The sequence below is a fragment of the Electrophorus electricus genome, chromosome 17, assembly GCF_013358815.1.
Source record: "Electrophorus electricus isolate fEleEle1 chromosome 17, fEleEle1.pri, whole genome shotgun sequence".
NCBI lineage: Eukaryota > Metazoa > Chordata > Actinopteri > Gymnotiformes > Gymnotidae > Electrophorus > Electrophorus electricus.
This window is the reverse complement of record NC_049551.1, coordinates 13,291,669-13,313,732: the sequence shown is the minus strand read 5'-3', so window position 1 is coordinate 13,313,732 and position 22,064 is coordinate 13,291,669. Positions and strand designations below refer to the sequence as shown.

The 22,064-nt window shown below is 41.6% G+C and overlaps 1 protein-coding gene across 27 annotated transcripts in view; it reads left to right on the top strand.

Annotated features, from left to right (window-relative positions):
* The window catches only part of LOC113588740 (protocadherin gamma-C5-like), a 206,836-nt gene that overhangs the window by 120,870 nt on the left and 63,902 nt on the right, over positions 1-22,064 (top strand). For 2 of the 27 annotated variants that reach the window (XM_035535520.1, XM_035535507.1), the window contains exon 1: positions 327-2,883. The exons of 16 other annotated variants lie outside the window; for them this stretch is intronic. In XM_035535520.1, the coding sequence (XP_035391413.1) occupies positions 493-2,883 (2,391 nt within the window). In that variant the 5' untranslated portion in view covers positions 327-492. Of the gene's footprint in view, positions 1-326; positions 2,884-4,375; positions 6,921-8,307; positions 10,874-11,849; positions 14,407-15,452; positions 18,041-19,009; positions 21,599-22,064 lie in introns of those variants that run through there. 9 more of the 27 variants (XM_035535518.1, XM_035535504.1, XM_035535506.1 and 6 more) reach the window with 8 other exon arrangements.

Below are 22,064 nucleotides of genomic sequence, written 5' to 3'. Positions count from 1 at the left end.
TTGTACTCATAATTGTAAGTTGCTTTGGGTCAAAAACGTCAGCTAAATGTAGAGGTGTTAGGTTTATAATGAGTGGATTAGGACCTTGGTAAAACACTAATGCTTTTGCCCAGGATGGTTGAAATCTTATCCTGTGTATAATTACAGTGGTTTTAAATAAATGCTTTAGACCTCTATTACGCAGTGGGACGTTATTGTTTTCCTAAGTGTGTAGTACAAAGTTTCGACTCAGGAGGCCGCTCTTCATCAACGATGGGTTGGGATGCGCATCTCCCAAAGCCTCCTTTTACATTCTGTAGTGTCACGGCGTAAGAAGAGAAAGGCTCTCGTGCCACATAACGCAGAGGGAGCGATCGCGGAAAAGAGTGAATGTTTTGTCAAAACGCGGATTAAATGAGCTCTGTGGCGGCCTGTTGCTGATTAGGAGACAACGTTTACCCTTCATTTGTGTGGAATTGTATTATTGTGGATTATTGCCTCTGTCGGAAAATAATGTCCGTTGCAGTGATGTGGCGCGCGGTATGTTTGTTCATCTTTTTTTCTTCGTTCCCTGTGTTCGGGCAGGTCAGTTACTCGATACCGGAGGAGATGGCTAAGGGTTCGGTAGTAGGAAACATTGCTCAAGATTTGGGGTTGGATTTTAAAACACTGAAAGCGAGACAAGCGCGCATCTATACGGGAGACACCGTGGAATATATCGGGATGAATAAAGAAAAAGGGCTGCTTCTAATCAAGCAGAAAATAGACCGCGAGGCTCTTTGTGCAAAAATGACTCCTTGCGCTTTACATCTTCAGGTTATTCTGGAGAATCCAATGGAGTTATACAGAATTACCGTTGAAATTATAGATATAAACGATAACGCTCCACACTTCCAAAGAAATGAAATTACATTCGAAATCAGTGAGTCAGCTGTAACCGGTGCCAGATTCATGTTAGAGAATGCCGTAGACATGGACGTCGGTATTAATGGCCTGTTGAGTTATTCGTTGAAACCGACAGATAATTTTGACCTACAGTTCCAAACGACAGACGGCGAGAAAAATATGGAAATTGTGTTACAAAAACCGCTAGATCGTGAACTACAAAAGCAATTGTCTTTGACGTTAACCGCGACTGACGGAGGCGAACCGAGTTTGTCAGGAGCTGTTAATATATGTGTATCTGTACTAGACGTGAATGACAATGCTCCTGTCTTCGAACAGAAAATTTATAAAACTACAATAACTGAAAATGCAGCAAAAGGTTCTCACGTAATAACTGTCAGAGCGTCTGACAAAGATGAGGGATCTAATGGTTTAATTTCATATTACATATCTAACGCAATCGATTTAAATAACGTGTTTATAGTTGACCCACAGAGTGGTAAAATTACCTTAAACGGACAAATTGACTATGAAAAAGCTAATTATTATCAACTAAATGTACATGCTCGAGACCAAGGTGGCCTCTTGGACACATGCAAAGTTATAATTGACATCACTGATGTAAATGATAACCAGCCTGTGATCAGTATATTGTCTCGGTCAAATACCATATCTGAGGATTCTAAACCTGGAACGGTAATTTCAATGTTTAATGTAAATGATCCGGACTCAGACACAAATGGCCAAGTTTACTGCAATATTAATGGCAATATTCCCTTTGCCATAATATCGACATCCAACGATTTCTTTAGCGTGCGCACAGAGCAGGAACTGGATAGGGAGAGAGAGGCTGAGTACAACATCACTGTGACGTGCTCTGATGAAGGGGTTCCCTCCCTCTCCAGCAGCGCTTCTCTCCGTTTACAGATATCAGATGTGAACGACAACGCGCCGGTCTTTGAGAGAAATAACTATGAGGCGTATGTAGTCGAGAACAACACACCAGGTCTCTCTATATTCACGGTGAAGGCCAGTGACGTAGACTCCAATCAGAATGCCCGTGTGTCGTACATTCTAGAAGACAGCACTGTAAATGGAGTTCCTGTGTCATCATATGTGACAGTCAGTGCAGACAGTGGCGTCATTAATGCTGTGCGCTCTTTCGACTATGAGCAGTTAAAGGACTTTCATTTCCGCGTAAAAGCGCAGGACGGGGGTTCCCCTCCACTCAGTACTAACGTAACAGTTAAAATTACAATCCAAGATCAGAATGACAATGCTCCTCAGTTTCTCTACCCAGTACAGACTGGCGGCTCTCTGGTGGCTGAGATTGTGCCTCGTTCAGCAGATGTTGGCTATCTTGTCACTAAAGTGGTGGCTGTTGATGTGGACTCTGGACAGAATGCCTGGCTCTCCTACAAACTACAGAAAGCCACAGACAGGGCGCTGTTTGAAGTGGGTCCACAGAACGGAGAGATACGAACTGTGCGCCAGGTCACTGATAAAGATGCTGTGAAACAAAAGCTCACTGTTGTTGTGGAGGATAACGGACAGCCCTCTCGCTCAGCTGTAGTTAACATTAAAGTAGCTGTAGCAGACAGTTTTCCTGAAGTGCTTTCGGAATTCACGGATTTTACGAATGAAAAGCAGTACAACGACAACCTGACATTTTACTTGGTCTTAGCATTAGCGGCAGTGTCGCTCCTTTTCATTACATCTGTAGTTGTTATACTATCAGTGAAGATCTACAGGTGGAGACAGTCGCGCATCTTTCAGCAGTCAAATCTTCCGGTTATTCCGTACTATCCACCTGGTTACACAGACACAGGAGTTACTGGAACTCTGCCGCACAAGTATAATTATGACGTGTGTATGACAACTGACTCGAGGAAAAGTGACTGCAAATATTCAACACTTGGTGGTCATAACATTTTAGTGGTGGACCAAAGTTTCACAGAAACTATGAAGCGCACATCGGATGAAAATTACTTCTTGGAAGATCCCGATTCACCGGAACTGGTAAGGGTTTATTTGCATATTGGCTGGATGCTTGTTGTATAACGGAGTAATACGGTAGACAGTATTATATTTTCTTTTGATCGTGATTGAAAAACGTGTTAAAAGTGTTCATCATAGAACTATCCTTTAGATTAGTACATTTGTAGATATTACGCAGAACATTGTTTATATCATTTACATTTATCAGCAAAATCATACTAAAGAATGCTTATCCTAAATTGCTTCGGGGTTGAATCAGTGTCTTTGATATTAATTACAAAGCACGACATTGCTCCTATTGTTTCTTTTTTATTTAAATATAGTACGTGGATCACAAATACGTTTTTGCACTAATTATTAATTTTTACATTACATATACTGCTCTTGAGATATTGGGCGATTATTATTTCTTCTTTGTGAACGAATTGCATACACTATTATGTTAAAACAGATAGTGATTATCATTACACACCACCTATGAATTTTGTTTTGTTGCTTAAATCAAAAATTAACTGCTAATACAATAAGGGTGTCAACCTTTATTTTATTTGAGGACACAGTTCAGCACATCTTGTGCTGGACAGCGCCCGTTTTTATTTTATTTATTTTTTATTATTTATTTATTTTATTTTATTTATTTTTCCCCCCCACGCCACATCAGTTCTGAGGATCGCTGAATTCAGAGGTATACTCCTGAATCAAAATGGTTCACTACCACAGACCAGCTATCAAATTTAGAATGTCAAGTATATTTTATGAGAGATTTATGGGGTTCCATTTTGGTTTTGATAGGTTCAGGAGCTCACTGACTCTAAATAAAAGATTTTAAGCTTGACACACGTATTCCCCATTATAGCCTTTGTAGGGATAAAAGGTCCCGACATCTCTTAAAGTCACTTTTCTGTTTAACAAGTTTTTAAAGGGGCGGGTGGTTGATTTGGTAACAAATGTGTTGGAAGCATTTTAAATATGTCATTTTTTATTCCCTTGGAAATCAGTTATTAATTGTATATATGTGTAATTTTCTAGTGATTTTATTTTCTATTTGTAAGTATAAAAAACTTTGCTAAATGTTTGTAAAGGCATTATGTTCTAAGAAGGCCGCATTTAGTCAGAGAGGTTTCATTTTGCTTCTAGAAAGGACTAAAAAAAATGTGAATTCATTAAATAAATGCAGTTTATTGCATTACTTGATGATTCGCGGATACCGTTCAAAACGACCTGCCGTACTTGCCTTCTGTAGGCAAGACGTTAACATTCATGAATATTTCTGAAAGTTTTACGGACAATGAAATATAAAATATAAAACTACTTACTTTATTTTAGGTGGGTGTAAACGGTATTAAATTTAATTGCAAATTCACTTTAAGTGATCACATGCTGTTCATTTATTCGTAATACCTCCTTTTGACTCAAAGGGCCGCTGTTCAACAGCGATGGGACTGGGCTGAGAGGTAACCCTCCATCCTTCTTATAGCATCGCACTCTTTTGGAGAGAAAGGGGAGGCGGGTATTCTTCGACACATTTTTGGAAAATGCCGTCGTGAAGTCTCTTCTATAAGGAACATAGGAAAGATATGTACTTCTACCTATTCTTATGATTTTAAAACCTCGACAACAGGATCGGAATATTGTATATCTGGATCTTCAGTTCGCGCGTCACAATGACCGGTTTTACGTTGCGGTACACGGTGCTGTTTTTCGTCGTCTTTTGTTCTCACTTCGTTTGCGGGCAGATCAGTTATTCCATTCCGGAGGAAATGGCAAAAGGGTCGATTATTGGAAATATCGCTCAGGACTTGGGTTTGGATTTAAAACGGCTGAAATTAGGGAAAGCACGCGCCTTTTCTGGTGACGTCAAGGAATACATAGAACTGAACCGAGAAAACGGGCTGCTTCTCATTAAAGAGAATATAGATCGGGAGTCTCTTTGCGGAAAAATAACCCCATGTGCTCAGCATCTTCAAATGATCTTGGAAAACCCGATGGAACTATATTCTATTACAGTCGAAATCACGGACGTAAACGACAATGCTCCCACGTTTCAGAAAAATGAAATTCGATTTGAGATAAGTGAAAGCGCAGCGCCGGGGGCTAGATTCGTGCTTGGCAGAGCCGTGGACCTGGACGTTGGAATCAACGGTCTTCGAAGTTATTCGCTTAATCCAACGGGTAATTTTGATTTAGAGAACGATGCAGGTGGAGAGGGGAATGTAGAGATAGTGTTACAAAAAGCACTTGATCGAGAAAAGCAGGCAAGAATTAATTTGCTGCTGACTGCTTCTGATGGTGGTGAACCTCCACTATCAGGCACAATGCAAATATACCTAACAGTACTGGATGCTAATGATAATGCTCCGATCTTTACTCAAAGAGTGTATAAAGCCACCGTAACAGAAAATGCACCAAAGGGATCTAAACTAACAACCGTAAGCGCATTTGACGCGGATGAAGGCTCTAATAGTTACGTGACTTATGTCATTTCTGACGCAGTGGGCAGTTCTGTTGCAAATAAATTCACTGTACATCAAGAGAGTGGAGAGGTTACATTAAACAGTCAGCTCGACTACGAGAAATCAAATCAATACCAGCTTAATATTCAGGCTAAGGACCAGGGAGGGCTCTCTGACACATGTAAGGTAATTATTGAGGTGTTGGATATTAATGATAACAAACCAACGATTAACATTCTCTCTATGTCCAGTTCTATATCTGAAGAGTCTAAGCCCAGTGCTGTTGTTGCAATGATGAAGGTAAATGATCCAGACTCAATGGCAAATGGCCAAGTTCACTGCAGTATTAATGACAATATCCCCTTTGTTATCACATCCCCCTCAAACGATTTCTTTAGTATTCGCACAGAGCAGGAACTGGATAGGGAGAGAGAGGCTGAGTACAACATCACTGTGACGTGCTCTGATGAAGGGGTTCCCTCCCTCTCCAGCAGCGCTTCTCTCCGTTTACAGATATCAGATGTGAACGACAACGCGCCGGTGTTTGAGAGAAATAACTACGAGGCGTATGTAGTCGAGAACAACATACCAGGTCTCTCTATATTCACAGTGAAGGCCAGCGACGTAGACTCCAATCAGAATGCCCGTGTGTCGTACATTCTAGAAGACAGCACTGTAAATGGAGTTCCTGTGTCATCATATGTGACAGTCAGTGCGGACAGTGGCGTCATTAATGCCGTGCGCTCTTTCGACTATGAGCAGTTAAAGGACTTTCATTTCCGCGTAAAAGCGCAGGACGGGGGTTCCCCTCCACTCAGTAGCAACGTAACAGTTAAAATTACAATCCAAGATCAGAATGACAATGTTCCTCAGGTTCTCTACCCAGTACAAACTGGTAGCTCTCTGATGGCTGAGCTTGTGCCTCGTTCAGCAGATGTTGGCTATCTTGTCACTAAAGTGGTGGCTGTTGATGTGGACTCTGGACAGAATGCCTGGCTCTCCTACAAACTACAGAAAGCCACAGACAGGGCGCTGTTTGAAGTGGGTCCACAGAACGGAGAGATACGAACTGTGCGCCAGGTCACTGATAAAGATGCTGTGAAACAAAAGCTCACTGTTGTTGTGGAGGATAACGGACAGCCCTCTCGCTCAGCTGTAGTTAACATTAATGTAGCTGTAGCGGACAGTTTTCCTGAAGTGCTCTCGGAATTCACGGATTTTACACATGAAAAGCAGTACAATGACAACCTGACATTTTATTTAGTTTTAGCACTCGCCGCTGTTTCTTTTCTTTTTATCGCTTGTTTAGTTGTAATAATATCAGTGAAGATCTACAGGTGGAGACAATCCCGCATCTTCTATCAGTCCAATCTCCCAGTCATTCCGTACTATCCACCTGGTTACACAGACGCAGGAGTTACTGGAACTCTGCCACACATGTATAATTATGACGTGTGCATGACAACTGATTCTAGGAAGAGTGACTGTAAGTTTTCCACACTTGGTGGGCAAAATGTTTTAGTAATGGATCCAAGTTTCACAGAGACTATGCAGCATACAGTGAATGAAAAGCACTTCCTGGAACACCCAGGTTCACCACCAATGGTAAGGATTTTCACTAATTGACAGCACTATGCATGCATTTCTCTCATTTCTCTGCATTTCTCTCATTTCTCTGCATTTCTCTGCATATCTCACAGCACTTGTTCTCTTACTGCTTACCAAGACAAATTTGTTCTGCATGGCCAGTGAAATAGATAAAGTCTTATAAACTCTGGAATTACGGAACTGTTTTCTTTATGTTAAATAATAACTGAGAAGATAAAAACTCAAAATGATGCCTCAGGTTCTTTGTATCAATACATGTTGTAATGGTGATACAAGTTCACTAAGGTAGTGGACACAGATGTAGAAGACCTGCTACATCAGTATTTAGGTCTAGAATGGTAAATGCAGTTGGAACTGTTGGCAGTGATTAACAGTATTAACAGTGCCAATGGGGCTGGGTATGGCCTCAGTCACTGGCCATGCCAGTATGGATCTGCCATATTAGGGAGTGTTTGGTGGTGTAGTGGGTAAAATCCATATGCAACTGGAGCCACTGAATATGCATTAACAGCACTTGTGGATCTGCATGGCCGTAGTCAATGGGGAGGACAATATGGACTTTACAATTTAGAGAGTGATTGGTGGTGTGGGAGCAGCACACCGGGTAAATATAGGGAGTTTAATTCAATGTGTGCTGTTTGTGTAGTGCATAAAGGACATATGAAACTCGTAGCACTGAACGTGCATTAGCATTGCCAGTAGGGCCTATGGGACAACCCTTGGAATCTGGGTAGGCCAATGTGGGCTTACGTGTAAATAGGTTTGTTAAGTGATATGTCTGTGGTTTAAAAGTGAGCTCAGAGGGCAGTGGGTGATGGGACGCCAGACCTCATTTAAGCCTTCCAGAGGTGTCATGGCTCAATTCAGAAAAACACAGGTGAAGGGAGGTGCCTACCTGCTGACCCCGTGAACTTGCATTGTAGTGAGTCTGTTGCACTGTTGGGCAGTGGTAGATCAGTGTTTATGGTACTGGACTTGTAATTGGGAGATTGTGAGTTCAAGCCCCACCATTGCTGAATTGCAACTGTTGGGGCCCTGAGCAAGGCCCTTAACCCTTGCTCAAGTTGTACTCATAATTGTAAGTTACTTTGGGTCAAAAACGTCAGCTAAATGTAGAGGTGTTAGGTTTATAATGAGTGGATTAGGACCTTGGTAAAACACTAATGCTTTTGCCCAGGATGGTTGAAATCTTATCCTGTGTATAATTACAGTGGTTTTAAATAAATGCTTTAGACCTCTATTACGCAGTGGGACGTTATTGTTTTCCTAAGTGTGTAGTACAAAGTTTCGACTCAGGAGGCCGCTCTTCATCAACGATGGGTTGGGATGCGCATCTCCCAAAGCCTCCTTTTACATCCTGTAGTGTCACGGCGTAAGAAGAGAAAGGCTCTCGTGCCACATAACGCAGAGGGAGCGATCGCGGAAAAGAGTGAATGTTTTGTCAAAACGCGGATTAAATGAGCTCTGTGGCGGCCTGTTGCTGATTAGGAGACAACGTTTACCCTTCATTTGTGTGGAATTGTATTATTGTGGATTATTGCCTCTGTCGGAAAATAATGTCCGTTGCAGTGATGTGGCGCGCGGTATGTTTGTTCATCTTTTTTTCTTCGTTCCCTGTGTTCGGGCAGGTCAGTTACTCGATACCGGAGGAGATGGCTAAGGGTTCGGTAGTAGGAAACATTGCTCAAGATTTGGGGTTGGATTTAAAAACACTGAAAGCGAGACAAACGCGCATCTATACGGGAGACACCGTGGAATATATCGGGATGAATAAAGAAAAAGGGCTGCTTCTAATCAAGCAGAAAATAGACCGCGAGGCTCTTTGTGCAAAAATGACTCCTTGCGCTTTACATCTTCAGGTTATTCTGGAGAATCCAATGGAGTTATACAGAATTACCGTTGAAATTACAGATATAAACGATAACGCTCCACACTTCCAAAGAAATGAAATTATATTCGAAATCAGCGAATTATCTGTAGTCGGTGCCAAATTTATGTTGGAGAATGCCGTGGATTTAGACGTAGGTGTTAATGGTCTGTTGAGTTATTCACTGAAACCGACAGATAATTTTGATTTACAGTTTCAGAGTCAAACAGACGGCGAGAAAAATATGGAAATTGTGTTACAGAAACCGCTAGATCGTGAACTACAAAAGCAATTGTCTCTGACGTTAACCGCGACTGACGGAGGCGAACCGAGTTTGTCAGGAGCTGTTAATATATGTGTATCTGTACTAGACGTGAATGACAATGCTCCTGTCTTCGAACAGAAAATTTATAAAACTACAATAACTGAAAATGCAGCAAAAGGTTCTCACGTAATAACTGTCAGAGCGTCTGACAAAGATGAGGGATCTAATGGATTAATTTCATATTACATATCTAAAGCAATCGATTTAAATAACGTGTTTATAGTTGACCCACAGAGTGGTAAAATTACCTTAAACGGACAAATTGACTATGAAAAAGCAAATTATTACCAACTAAATGTACATGCTCGAGACCAAGGTGGCCTCTCAGACACATGCAAAGTTATAATTGACATCACTGATGTAAATGATAACCAGCCTGTGATCAGTATATTGTCTCGGTCAAATACCATATCTGAGGATTCTAAACCTGGAACGATAATTTCAATGTTTAATGTAAATGATCCGGACTCAGGCACAAATGGCCAAGTTTACTGCAATATTAATGGCAATATTCCCTTTGCCATAATATCGACATCCAACGATTTCTTTAGCGTGCGCACAGAGCAGGAACTGGATAGGGAGAGAGAGGCTGAGTACAACATCACTGTGACGTGCTCTGATGAAGGGGTTCCCTCCCTCTCCAGCAGCGCTTCTCTCCGTTTACAGATATCAGATGTGAACGACAACGCGCCGGTCTTTGAGAGAAATAACTACGAGGCGTATGTAGTCGAGAACAACACACCAGGTCTCTCTATATTCACAGTGAAGGCCAGTGACGTAGACTCCAATCAGAATGCCCGTGTGTCGTACATTCTAGAAGACAGCACTGTAAATGGAGTTCCTGTGTCATCATATGTGACAGTCAGTGCAGACAGTGGCGTCATTAATGCTGTGCGCTCTTTCGACTATGAGCAGTTAAAAGACTTTCATTTCCGCGTAAAAGCGCAGGACGGGGGTTCCCCTCCACTCAGTACTAACGTAACAGTTAAAATTACAATCCAAGATCAGAATGACAATGCTCCTCAGGTTCTCTACCCAGTACAGACTGACGGTTCTCTGGTGGCTGAGATTGTGCCTCGTTCAGCAGATGTTGGCTATCTTGTCACTAAAGTGGTGGCTGTTGATGTGGACTCTGGACAGAATGCCTGGCTCTCCTACAAACTACAGAAAGCCACAGACAGGGCGCTGTTTGAAGTGGGTCCACAGAACGGAGAGATACGAACTGTGCGCCAGGTCACTGATAAAGATGCTGTGAAACAGAAGCTCACTGTTGTTGTGGAGGATAACGGACAGCCCTCTCGCTCAGCTGTAGTTAACATTAATGTAGCTGTAGCGGACAGTTTTCCTGAAATGCTCTCAGAATTCACCAACTTTACACACGGTAAAACATATAATGATGACCTTACATTTTATTTAATTTTAGCCTTAGCTGCAGTGTCATTCCTTTTCATCACATCTGTAGTTGTTATAATATCAGTGAAAATCTACAGATGGAGACAGTCGCGCATCTTTCACCATTCCAATCTTCCAGTTATTCCGTACTATCCCCCCGGTTACACAGACACAGGAGTTACTGGAACTCTGCCACACATGTATAATTATGATATGTGCATGACGACTGACTCAAGGAAAAGCGACTGCAAATATTCTACACTTGGAGGCCAGAAAATTTTAATCATGGACAGGAGTTTCACAGAGACTATCCAGCATGCAAAGACAGAAAACAACTTCCTAGAAGATCCTGATTCTCCGGAATTGGTAAGAGGGAGTCTTCTATATAATCGAAATGGATGCTTTCTACATATTAGATAAAATAATGATTTAGATGTATGCCATTTTTATCGGCTTTAAGACATTCATTTCAAAAACATTCTCAAATAGCTACAAAACTGCAATCAATTGGATTCACAAAAAAAATAGATTGATTTGCTGTCTCTCTGTAAGGATCAAGTGGTGATTGATGACAAAATTTGGAACTATTTCTATAAACAATTTCAGCTTCACCCTTTGCACGTCTTTTTCAGCACTTCTTGTGCTGGACAGCACCAACTCACAGGCTCAAGATCGTTGGCTCGCTAATATAAACAAAGTGTTTTAATTTGAAATAACCTCCTGTGCTACTTTGAACAGACCTGCGTACAATTTTGAATCGCTCTGGTTTACATAAAGCTTCGTTTATTTATCTGAACCGTTAGTTGCTTATTTTGGTTGATATAAGGGGTTATGTAATTCGTGAACTCCGTTTGATTGGTTTTGTTTGTCTTTCACCTCATCAATGTCTAAACATTGTGAGAAGCTTTTATGGTGAATAGTTACTTTAGGTTTAATTGGCGTAGCACATACACTTCCATCGTGGATCGATGCGAGGAACGTATATATTTTTTTGGTATTCAGAGCTCAAGTAGCCTGTTCATATGTGCGGTCATTGCTGATAAACGACATTGATTGTCTGGTATCGTGCAATTAAGCACTGCGATGCAACCGATTCCACCGAAGAGATCTGCGTATTAATTCGAATGCACCACTGAGCTGTTAAAAAGTCATTTTGAATTCATTCATTAGATCTATCTCGTTCAAGACATATTTCTAAATGTTGGTATTGGTCACTTGTTACAGATATATTTGCAGTTCTGTCTTTCGTACTCAGAGGGCCGCTGTTCAACAGCGCTAGGACCTGACTGTTATTAAACCCCTCAGTCCCTCCCATAGCATCGCACAGTGTCGGAGAGAAAGGGGAGGCAGGGTTTTCTTGCGCACAGTATTTATTTACACGACGTGGACAAGACTTTTACTTCTGTAATGCACATACGATATATGTGTTATTTTACTCATCATCGGATACTAAAATCGCCATCAGGTTGGATATATTTAATATGAGGATCTTTAATTTAAAGAAAATGGCCGTTTTTTCGTTGCAGCACAGGATACTGTTTTTCGTCGTCTTTTGTTCTCACTTCGTTTATGGGCAGATCAGTTATTCCATTCCGGAGGAAATGAAAAAAGGGTCCGTGATTGGAAATATCGCCCAGGATTTGGGTTTGGATTTAAAAAGACTGAAATCTGGGAAAGCGCGACTTTATTCAGGCGACAGCACCGAATACATAGAATTGAATAAAGAAAGGGGGTTGCTTCTCATCAGAGAGAATATAGATCGCGAGGCTCTTTGCGCAAAAATAACTCCGTGTGCTCTGCATCTCCAGATGGTTCTAGAAAACCCGATGGAACTTTACTCGATTACCGTTGAAGTAACGGATATAAATGATAACGCTCCTACCTTCCAGAAAAGCGAAATTAGGTTTGAAATAAGCGAGTCAGCAATCACCGGTGCCAGTTTCGTCCTAGGGAGAGCGGTGGACCCGGACGTCGGGATTAACGGCCTTCGAAGCTATTCGCTTAAACCTACAGATAATTTCGCGTTAGACAAACAAGCTGACGTAGGGAAGATCGTTGAGATGGTATTGCAAAAGCCTTTGGATCGAGAAAAACAAAGAATAATTAATTTGTTGTTGACGGCGTTTGATGGTGGTGATCCACGGCTATCGGGCACAATGAGTATCCATATAACAGTGCTAGATGCCAATGATAACGCGCCTGTCTTTACACAAAAGGTGTATAAAACCATAGTAACAGAAAATGCGATAAAAGGCACAAAATTGACGTCTGTAAGCGCTTCTGACGCAGATGATGGCTCTAATAGTCATGTTTCCTACTACATCTCTGATGCAGTGGACAGTTCTGTGACCGAAATTTTCCTTGTAGATCAACATAGTGGAGACGTTACAGTAAACGGTCAAATTGATTACGAGAAATCGAACCATTACCACCTTGATGTTCAGGCTAGAGACCAGGGAGGGCTTTCTGACTCCTGTAAGGTAATTATTGATGTTTTAGACGTTAATGATAACAAGCCAACAATTGATATTCTCTCTATGTCTAGTTCTATATCTGAGGAGTCCAAGCCCAATACTGTTGTTGCTATGATAAAAGTAAATGACCCAGACTCAGGTGCAAATGGACAAGTTCACTGTGTTATTAATGATAACATTCCATTTGCTGTGACTAACCCATCCACTGATTTCTTTAGCGTGCGCACAGAGCAGGAACTGGATAGGGAGAGAGAGGCTGAGTACAACATCACTGTGACGTGCTCTGATGAAGGGGTTCCCTCCCTCTCCAGCAGCGCTTCTCTCCGTTTACAGATATCAGATGTGAACGACAACGCGCCGGTCTTTGAGAGAAATAACTACGAGGCGTATGTAGTCGAGAACAACACACCAGGTCTCTCTATATTCACGGTGAAGGCCAGTGACGTAGACTCCAATCAGAATGCACGTGTGTCGTACATTCTAGAAGACAGCACTGTAAATGGAGTTCCTGTGTCATCATATGTCACAGTCAGTGCAGACAGTGGCGTCATTAATGCTGTGCGCTCTTTCGACTATGAGCAGTTAAAGGACTTTCATTTCCGCGTAAAAGTGCAGGACGGGGGTTCCCCTCCACTCAGTAGCAACGTAACAGTTAAAATTACAATCCAAGATCAGAATGACAACGCCCCCCAGATTCTCTACCCAGTACAGACTGGCGGCTCTCTGATGGCTGAGATTGTGCCTCGTTCAGCAGATGTTGGATATCTTGTCACTAAAGTGGTGGCTGTTGATGTGGACTCTGGACAGAATGCCTGGCTCTCCTACAAAATACAGAAAGCCACAGACAGGGCGCTGTTTGAAGTGGGTCCACAGAACGGAGAGATACGAACTGTGCGCCAGGTCACTGATAAAGATGCTGTGAAACAAAAGCTCACTGTTGTTGTGGAGGATAACGGACAGCCCTCTCGCTCAGCTGTAGTTAACATTAATGTAGCTGTAGCGGACAGTTTTCCTGAAGTGCTCTCAGAATTCACAGACTTTACGCATGGTAAACCATATAATGATGACGTGACATTTTATTTAATTTTAGCGTTAGCGGCAGTGTCATTCCTTTTCATCACTTGTTTAATTGTTATAATATCAGTGAAGATCTACAGATGGAGACAGTCGCGCATCTTTCACCATTCCAATCTCCCAGTTATTCCGTACTATCCACCCGGTTACGCAGACACAGGAGTTACTGGAACTCTTCCACACATGTATAATTATGATGTGTGCATGACAACTGACTCGAGGAAAAGCGACTGCAAATATTCTACGCTTGGAGGCCAGAAAGTTGTAATCATGGACCGGAGTTTCACAGAGACTATGCAACATGTAAAGACGGAAAACAACTTCCTAGAAGATCCTAACTCTCCAGAATTGGTAAGGGGGGTGTGCATCTATGTAATGGAGCCAGACGCTTTCTGTGTATTAGATAAAACAATTATTTAGATGTATGTTCTTATTAAACATTGGATTTCAACACTTTCATAATGCACAGTAAAAACTTTAGAGCACTATATTTGCAATTGAATTCAAAGAGGATTATAATGTTTTTAAATTTACATTTTTAGCGGCTTTGAGACATTCGTTTCAAAAACATTCTCAACGAGCTATAAAACTGCAATCAATTGGATTTCACGAAAAAATAGATTGATTTGCTGTCTCTCTGTGAGGACGAAGTGGTGCTGACAAATGTGGAACAATATCTATAAACCATTTCAGCTTCACCCTTTGCTCGTCCTTTTCAGCACTTCTTGTGCTGGACAGCACCAACTCACAGGCTCAAGATCGTTGTCTCGCTAATATAAACAAAGTGTTTTAATTTGAAATAACCTCCTGTGCTACTTTGAACAGACCTGCGTACAATTTTGAATCGCTGTTTTACATAAGGCTTCGTTTATTTGTCTGAACCGTTAGTTGCTTATTTTGGTTGATATAAGGGGTTATGTAGTTCGTGAACTCCATTTGATTGGTTTTGTTTGTCTTTCACCTCATCAATTTCTAAACATTGTGAGAAGCTTTTATGGTGAATAGTTACTTTAGGTTTAATTGGCGTAGCACATACACTTCCATCGTGGATCGATGCGAGGAACGTATATATTTTTTTGGTATTCAGAGCTCAAGTAGCCTGTTCATATGTGCGGTCATTGCTGATAAACGACATTGATTGTCTGGTATCGTGCAATTAAGCACTGCGATGCAACCGATTCCACCGAAGAGATCTGCGTATTAATTCGAATGCACCACTGAGCTGTTAAAAAAGTCATTTTGAATTCATTCGTTAGATCTATCTCGTTCAAGACGTGTTTCTAAATGTTGGTATTAGTCACTTGTTACAGATATATTTGCAGTTCTGTCTTTCGTACTCAGAGGGCCGCTGTTCAACAGCGCTAGGACTTGACTGTTATTAAACCCCTCAGTCCCTCCCATAGCATCGCACTGTGTCGGAGAGAAAGGGGAGGCAGGGTTTTCTTGCGCACAGTATTTATTTACACGACGTGGACAAGACTTTTACTTCTGTAATGCACATACGATATATGTGTTATTTTACTCATCCTCGGATACTAAAATCGCCATCAGGTTGGATATATTTAATATGAGGATCTTTAATTTAAAGAAAATGGCCGTTTTTTCGTTGCAGCACAGGATAATGTTTTTCGTCGTCTTTTGTTCTCACTTCGTTTATGGGCAGATCAGTTATTCCATTCCGGAAGAAATGAAAAAAGGGTCCGTGATTGGAAATATCGCCCAGGATTTGGGTTTGGATTTAAAAAGACTGAAATCTGGGAAAGCACGCCTTTATTCAGGCGACAGCACCGAATACATAGAACTGAATAAAGTAAGGGGGTTGCTTCTCATCAGAGAGAATATAGATCGCGAGGCTCTTTGCACAAAAATAACTCCGTGTGCTCTGCATCTCCAGATGGTTCTAGAAAACCCGATGGAACTGTACTCGATTACCATTGAAGTAACGGATATAAATGATAACGCTCCTACCTTCCAGAAAAGCGAAATTAGGTTTGAAATAAGCGAGTCAGCAATCACCGGTGCCAGTTTCGTCCTAGGGAGAGCGGTGGACCCGGACGTCGGGATTAACGGCCTTCGAAGCTATTCGCTTAAACCTACAGATAATTTCGCGTTAGACAAACAAGCTGACGTAGGGAAGATCGTTGAGATGGTATTGCAAAAGCCTTTGGATCGAGAAAAACAAGGAATAATTGATTTGTTGTTGACGGCGTTTGATGGTGGTGATCCACGGCTATCGGGCACAATGAGTATCCATATAACAGTGCTAGATGTTAATGATAACGCTCCTGTCTTTACTCACAATGTGTACAAAGCCTCAGTAACAGAAAATGCGATAAAAGGCACAAAACTGACGACTGTAAGTGCTTCTGACGCAGATGAGGGCTCTAATAGTCACGTTACTTACTACATTTCTGACGCAGTGGACAGTTCTGTAACCGATATTTTCCTTGTAGATCAACATAGTGGAGAAGTTACACTAAACGGTCAAATTGATTACGAGAAATTGAACCATTACCAGCTTGTTATTCAAGCGAGAGACCAAGGAGGGCTTTCTAACTCCTGTAAGGTAATTATTGATGTTTTAGACATTAATGATAACAAGCCAACAATTGATATTCTCTCTATGTCTAGTTCTATATCTGAGGAGTCCAAGCCCAATACTGTTGTTGCTATGATAAAAGTAAATGACCCAGACTCAGGTGCAAATGGACAACTTCACTGTGTTATTAATGATAACATTCCATTTGCTGTGACTAACCCATCCAACGATTTCTTTAGCGTGCGCACAGAGCAGGAACTGGATAGGGAGAGAGAGGCTGAGTACAACATCACTGTGACGTGCTCTGATGAAGGGGTTCCCTCCCTCTCCAGCAGCGCTTCTCTCCGTTTACAGATATCAGATGTGAACGATAACGCGCCGGTCTTTGAGAGAAATAACTACGAAGCGTATGTAGTCGAGAACAACACACCAGGTCTCTCTATATTCACAGTGAAGGCCAGTGACGTAGACTCCAATCAGAATGCCCGTGTGTCGTACATTCTAGAAGACAGCACTGTAAATGGAGTTCCTGTGTCATCATATGTGACAGTCAGTGCGGACAGTGGCGTCATTAATGCCGTGCGCTCTTTCGACTATGAGCAGTTAAAGGACTTTCATTTCCGCGTAAAAGCGCAGGACGGGGGTTCCCCTCCACTCAGTACTAACGTAACAGTTAAAATTACAATCCAAGATCAGAATGACAATGTTCCTCAGGTTCTCTACCCAGTGCAGACTGGCGGTTCTCTGGTGGCTGAGATTGTGCCTCGTTTAGCAGATGTTGGCTATCTTGTCACTAAAGTGGTGGCTGTTGATGTGGACTCTGGACAGAATGCCTGGCTCTCCTACAAACTACAGAAAGCCACAGACAGGGCGCTGTTTGAAGTGGGTCCACAGAACGGAGAGATACGAACTGTGCGCCAGGTCACTGATAAAGATGCTGTGAAACAGAAGCTCACTGTTGTTGTGGAGGATAACGGACAGCCCTCTCGCTCAGCTGTAGTTAACATTAATGTAGCTGTAGCGGACAGTTTTCCTGAAGTGCTCTCAGAATTCACCGACTTTACACATGGTAAAACATATAATGATGACCTTACATTTTATTTAATTTTAGCCTTAGCTGCAGTGTCATTTCTTTTCATCACTTGTTTAGTTGTTATAATATCAGTGAAGATCTACAGATGGAGACAGTCGCGCATCTTTCACCATTCCAATCTTCCAGTTATTCCGTACTATCCACCCGGTTACACAGACACAGGAGTTACTGGAACTCTGCCACACATGTATAATTATGATATGTGCATGACGACTGACTCAAGGAAAAGCGACTGCAAATATTCTACACTTGGAGGCCAGAAAATTTTAATCATGGACAGGAGTTTCACAGAGACTATGCAGCATGCAAAGACAGAAAACAACTTCCTAGAAGATCCTGATTCTCCGGATTTGGTAAGAGGGAGTCTTCTATATAATCGAAATGGATGCTTTCTACATATTAGATAAAATAATGATTTAGATGTATGCCATTTTTATCGGCTTTAAGACATTCATTTCAAAAACATTCTCAAAGAGCTACAAAACTGCAATCAATTGGATTCACAAAAAAAATAGATTGATTTGCTGTCTCTCTGTAAGGATCAAGTGGTGATTGATGACAAAATTTGGAACTATTTCTATAAACAATTTCAGCTTCACCCTTTGCACGTCTTTTTCAGCACTTCTTGTGCTGGACAGCACCAACTCACAGGCTCAAGATCGTTGGCTTGCTAATATAGACAACGTGTTTGAAATTTGAGATATCCTCCTGTGCTACTGTGTACAGACCTGTGTACAATTTTGAATCGCTCTGGTTTACATAAGGCTTCGTTTATTTGTCTGAACCGTTAGTTTCTTATTTTGGTTGATATAACGAGTTAAGTAGTTCGTGAACTCCATGAGAAAAGTAATTTTTAACTATTTTGCTTGATTGATTTTGTTTAACTTGCAACTCATTATTTTCTAATAACTGTGAGACGATTTCATGGTGAATATTTACTTTAGGTTTAAATGGCATGGAACATACACTTCCATAGTGTATCGATGCGAGGAACGTATATATTTTTTGTATTCAGAGCTCAAGTAGCCTGATCATACGTGCGGTCATTTGTGATAAACGACACTGATTTTCCGGCATCGTGCAATTAATTACTGCGATGCAACCAATCCACCGAGGAGATCTGTGTATTCAATCGAATGCACCACTAAGTTGTTGAAAAGTAAATTTGAATTAATTCATTAGAACTATCTCGTTCAGGACGTGTTTCTAAATGTTGGTATTAGTCACTTGTTACAGATATATTTGCAGTTCTGTCTTTCGTACTCAGAGGGCCGCTGTTCAACAGCGCTAGGACTTGACTGTTATTAAACCCCTCAGTCCCTCCCATAGCATCGCACTGTGTCGGAGAGAAAGGGGAGGCAGGGTTTTCTTGCGCACAGTATTTATTTACACGACGTGGACAAGACTTTTACTTCTGTAATGCACATACGATATATGTGTTATTTTACTCATCCTCGGATACTAAAATCGCCATCAGGTTGGATATATTTAATATGAGGATCTTTAATTTAAAGAAAATGGCCGTTTTTTCGTTGCAGCACAGGATAATGTTTTTCGTCGTCTTTTGTTCTCACTTTGTTTATGGGCAGATCAGTTATTCCATTCCGGAGGAAATGAAAAAAGGGTCCGTGATTGGAAATATCGCCCAGGATTTGGGTTTGGATTTAAAAAGACTGAAATCTGGGAAAGCGGGACTTTATTCAGGCGACAGCACCGAATACATAGAATTGAATAAAGAAAGGGGGTTGCTTCTCATCAGAGAGAATATAGATCGCGAGGCACTTTGCGCAAAAATAACTCCGTGTGCTCTGCATCTCCAGATGGTTCTAGAAAACCCGATGGAACTGTACTCGATTACCATTGAAGTAACGGATATAAATGATAACGCTCCTACCTTCCAGAAAAGCGAAATTAGGTTTGAAATAAGCGAGTCATCTGTCATCGGTGCCAGATTCGTCCTAGGGAGAGCGGTGGACCCGGACGTCGGGATTAACGGCCTTCGAAGCTATTCGCTAAAACCTACAGATAATTTTGCTTTAGAGAAACAGCCAGACGTGGGGAAGATCGTGGAGATGGTTTTGCAAAAGCCTTTGGATCGAGAAAAACAAGGAATAATTGATTTGTTGTTGACGGCGTTTGATGGTGGTGATCCACGGCTATCGGGCACAATGAGTATTCAAATCACAGTGCTAGATGCCAATGATAATGCACCTGTTTTTACTCAAATGGTGTACCAAGCCACAGTAACAGAAAATGCGATAAAAGGCACAAAACTGACGACTGTAAGTGCTTCTGACGCAGATGAGGACTCTAATAGTCATGTTACTTACTACATCTCTGAGGCAGTGGACAGTTCTGTAACCAATATTTTCCTTGTAGATCAACATAGTGGAGAAGTTACACTAAACGGTCAAATTGATTATGAGAAATCGAACCATTACCAGCTTGTTATTCAAGCGAGAGATCAGGGAGGGCTTTCTGACTCCTGTAAGGTAATTATTGATGTTTTAGACATTAATGATAACAAGCCAACAATTGATATTCTCTCTATGTCTAGTTCTATATCTGAGGAGTCTAAGCCCAATACGGTTGTTGCTATGATAAAAGTAAATGACCCAGACTCAGGTGCAAATGGACAACTTCACTGTGTTATTAATGATAACATTCCATTTGCTGTGACTAACCCATCCAACGATTTCTTTAGCGTGCGCACAGAGCAGGAACTGGATAGGGAGAGAGAGGCTGAGTACAACATCACTGTGACGTGCTCTGATGAAGGGGTTCCCTCCCTCTCCAGCAGCGCTTCTCTCCGTTTACAGATATCAGATGTGAACGACAACGCGCCGGTCTTTGAGAGAAATAACTACGAGGCGTATGTAGTCGAGAACAACACACCAGGTCTCTCTATATTCACGGTGAAGGCCAGTGACGTAGACTCCAATCAGAATGCCCGTGTGTCGTACATTCTAGAAGACAGCACTGTAAATGGAGTTCCTGTGTCATCATATGTGACAGTCAGTGCGGACAGTGGCATCATTAATGCCGTGCGCTCTTTCGACTATGAGCAGTTAAAACACTTTCATTTCCATGTAAAAGCGCAGGACGGGGGTTCCCCTCCACTCAGTAGCAACGTAACAGTTAAAATTACAATCCAAGATCAGAATGACAATGTTCCTCAGATTCTCTACCCAGTACAGACTGGCGGCTCTCTGGTGGCTGAGATTGTGCCTCGTTCAGCAGATGTTGGCTATCTTGTCACTAAAGTGGTGGCTGTTGATGTGGACTCTGGACAGAATGCCTGGCTCTCCTACAAACTACAGAAAGCCACAGACAGGGCGCTGTTTGAAGTGGGTCCACAGAACGGAGAGATACGAACTGTGCGCCAGGTCACTGATAAAGATGCTGTGAAACAGAAGCTCACTGTTGTTGTGGAGGATAACGGACAGCCCTCTCGCTCAGCTGTAGTTAACATTAATGTAGCTGTAGCGGACAGTTTTCCTGAAGTGCTCTCGGAATTCACCGAGTTTACGCACAGTAAAACATATAATGATGACCTGACATTTTATTTAATTTTAGCCTTAGCTGCAGTGTCATTCCTTTTCATCACATCTGTAGTTGTTATAATATCAGTGAAAATCTACAGATGGAGACAGTCGCGCATCTTTCACCATTCCAATCTTCCAGTTATTCCGTACTATCCACCCGGTTACACAGACACAGGAGTTACTGGAACTCTGCCGCACATGTATAATTATGACGTGTATATGACAACTGACTCGAGGAAAAGTGACTGCAAATATTCTACACTTGGTGGTCATAACGTTTTAGTGGTAGACCAAAATTTCACAGAAACTATGAAGCGCACATCGGATGAAAATAACTTCTTGGAAGAGTCCGATTCTCCAGAACTGGTAAGGGTTTGCTTGCATATTGGCTGGATGCTTGTTGTCTAACAGAGTAATCCAGTTTGTTTTTCTTTAGTAGACAGAATTATTGTTTCTTATGATCGTGAATGAAAGAATCATTATCTGATAATGCTCCTTTAGATTCGGACATTTGTACATATTACGCAGAACACTGTATAGCCTTGCTTATCTTAAAATCCCTTCACCTGGTGATCGAATAAGCATATTTAAAACTAATTATTAATTTGCCTTTAGGTGTAGCGCATGGATATTCTTTTTTACTTTACATACGATGCTCTCGAGATATCGAGCGATAGGTTCTTCTTTGTGAACCAAATGCATACACTATTATGTTGAAAAAAAAAGAAAGTGGCTGTGTCATGATTGGCCCACCCTAGCGTCCTGTCTCCGTGGTCTTCCGATCTCATGTCATTGCTTTTTTTTTTTGCCATTCCTGTTCTGGTCCTTATTT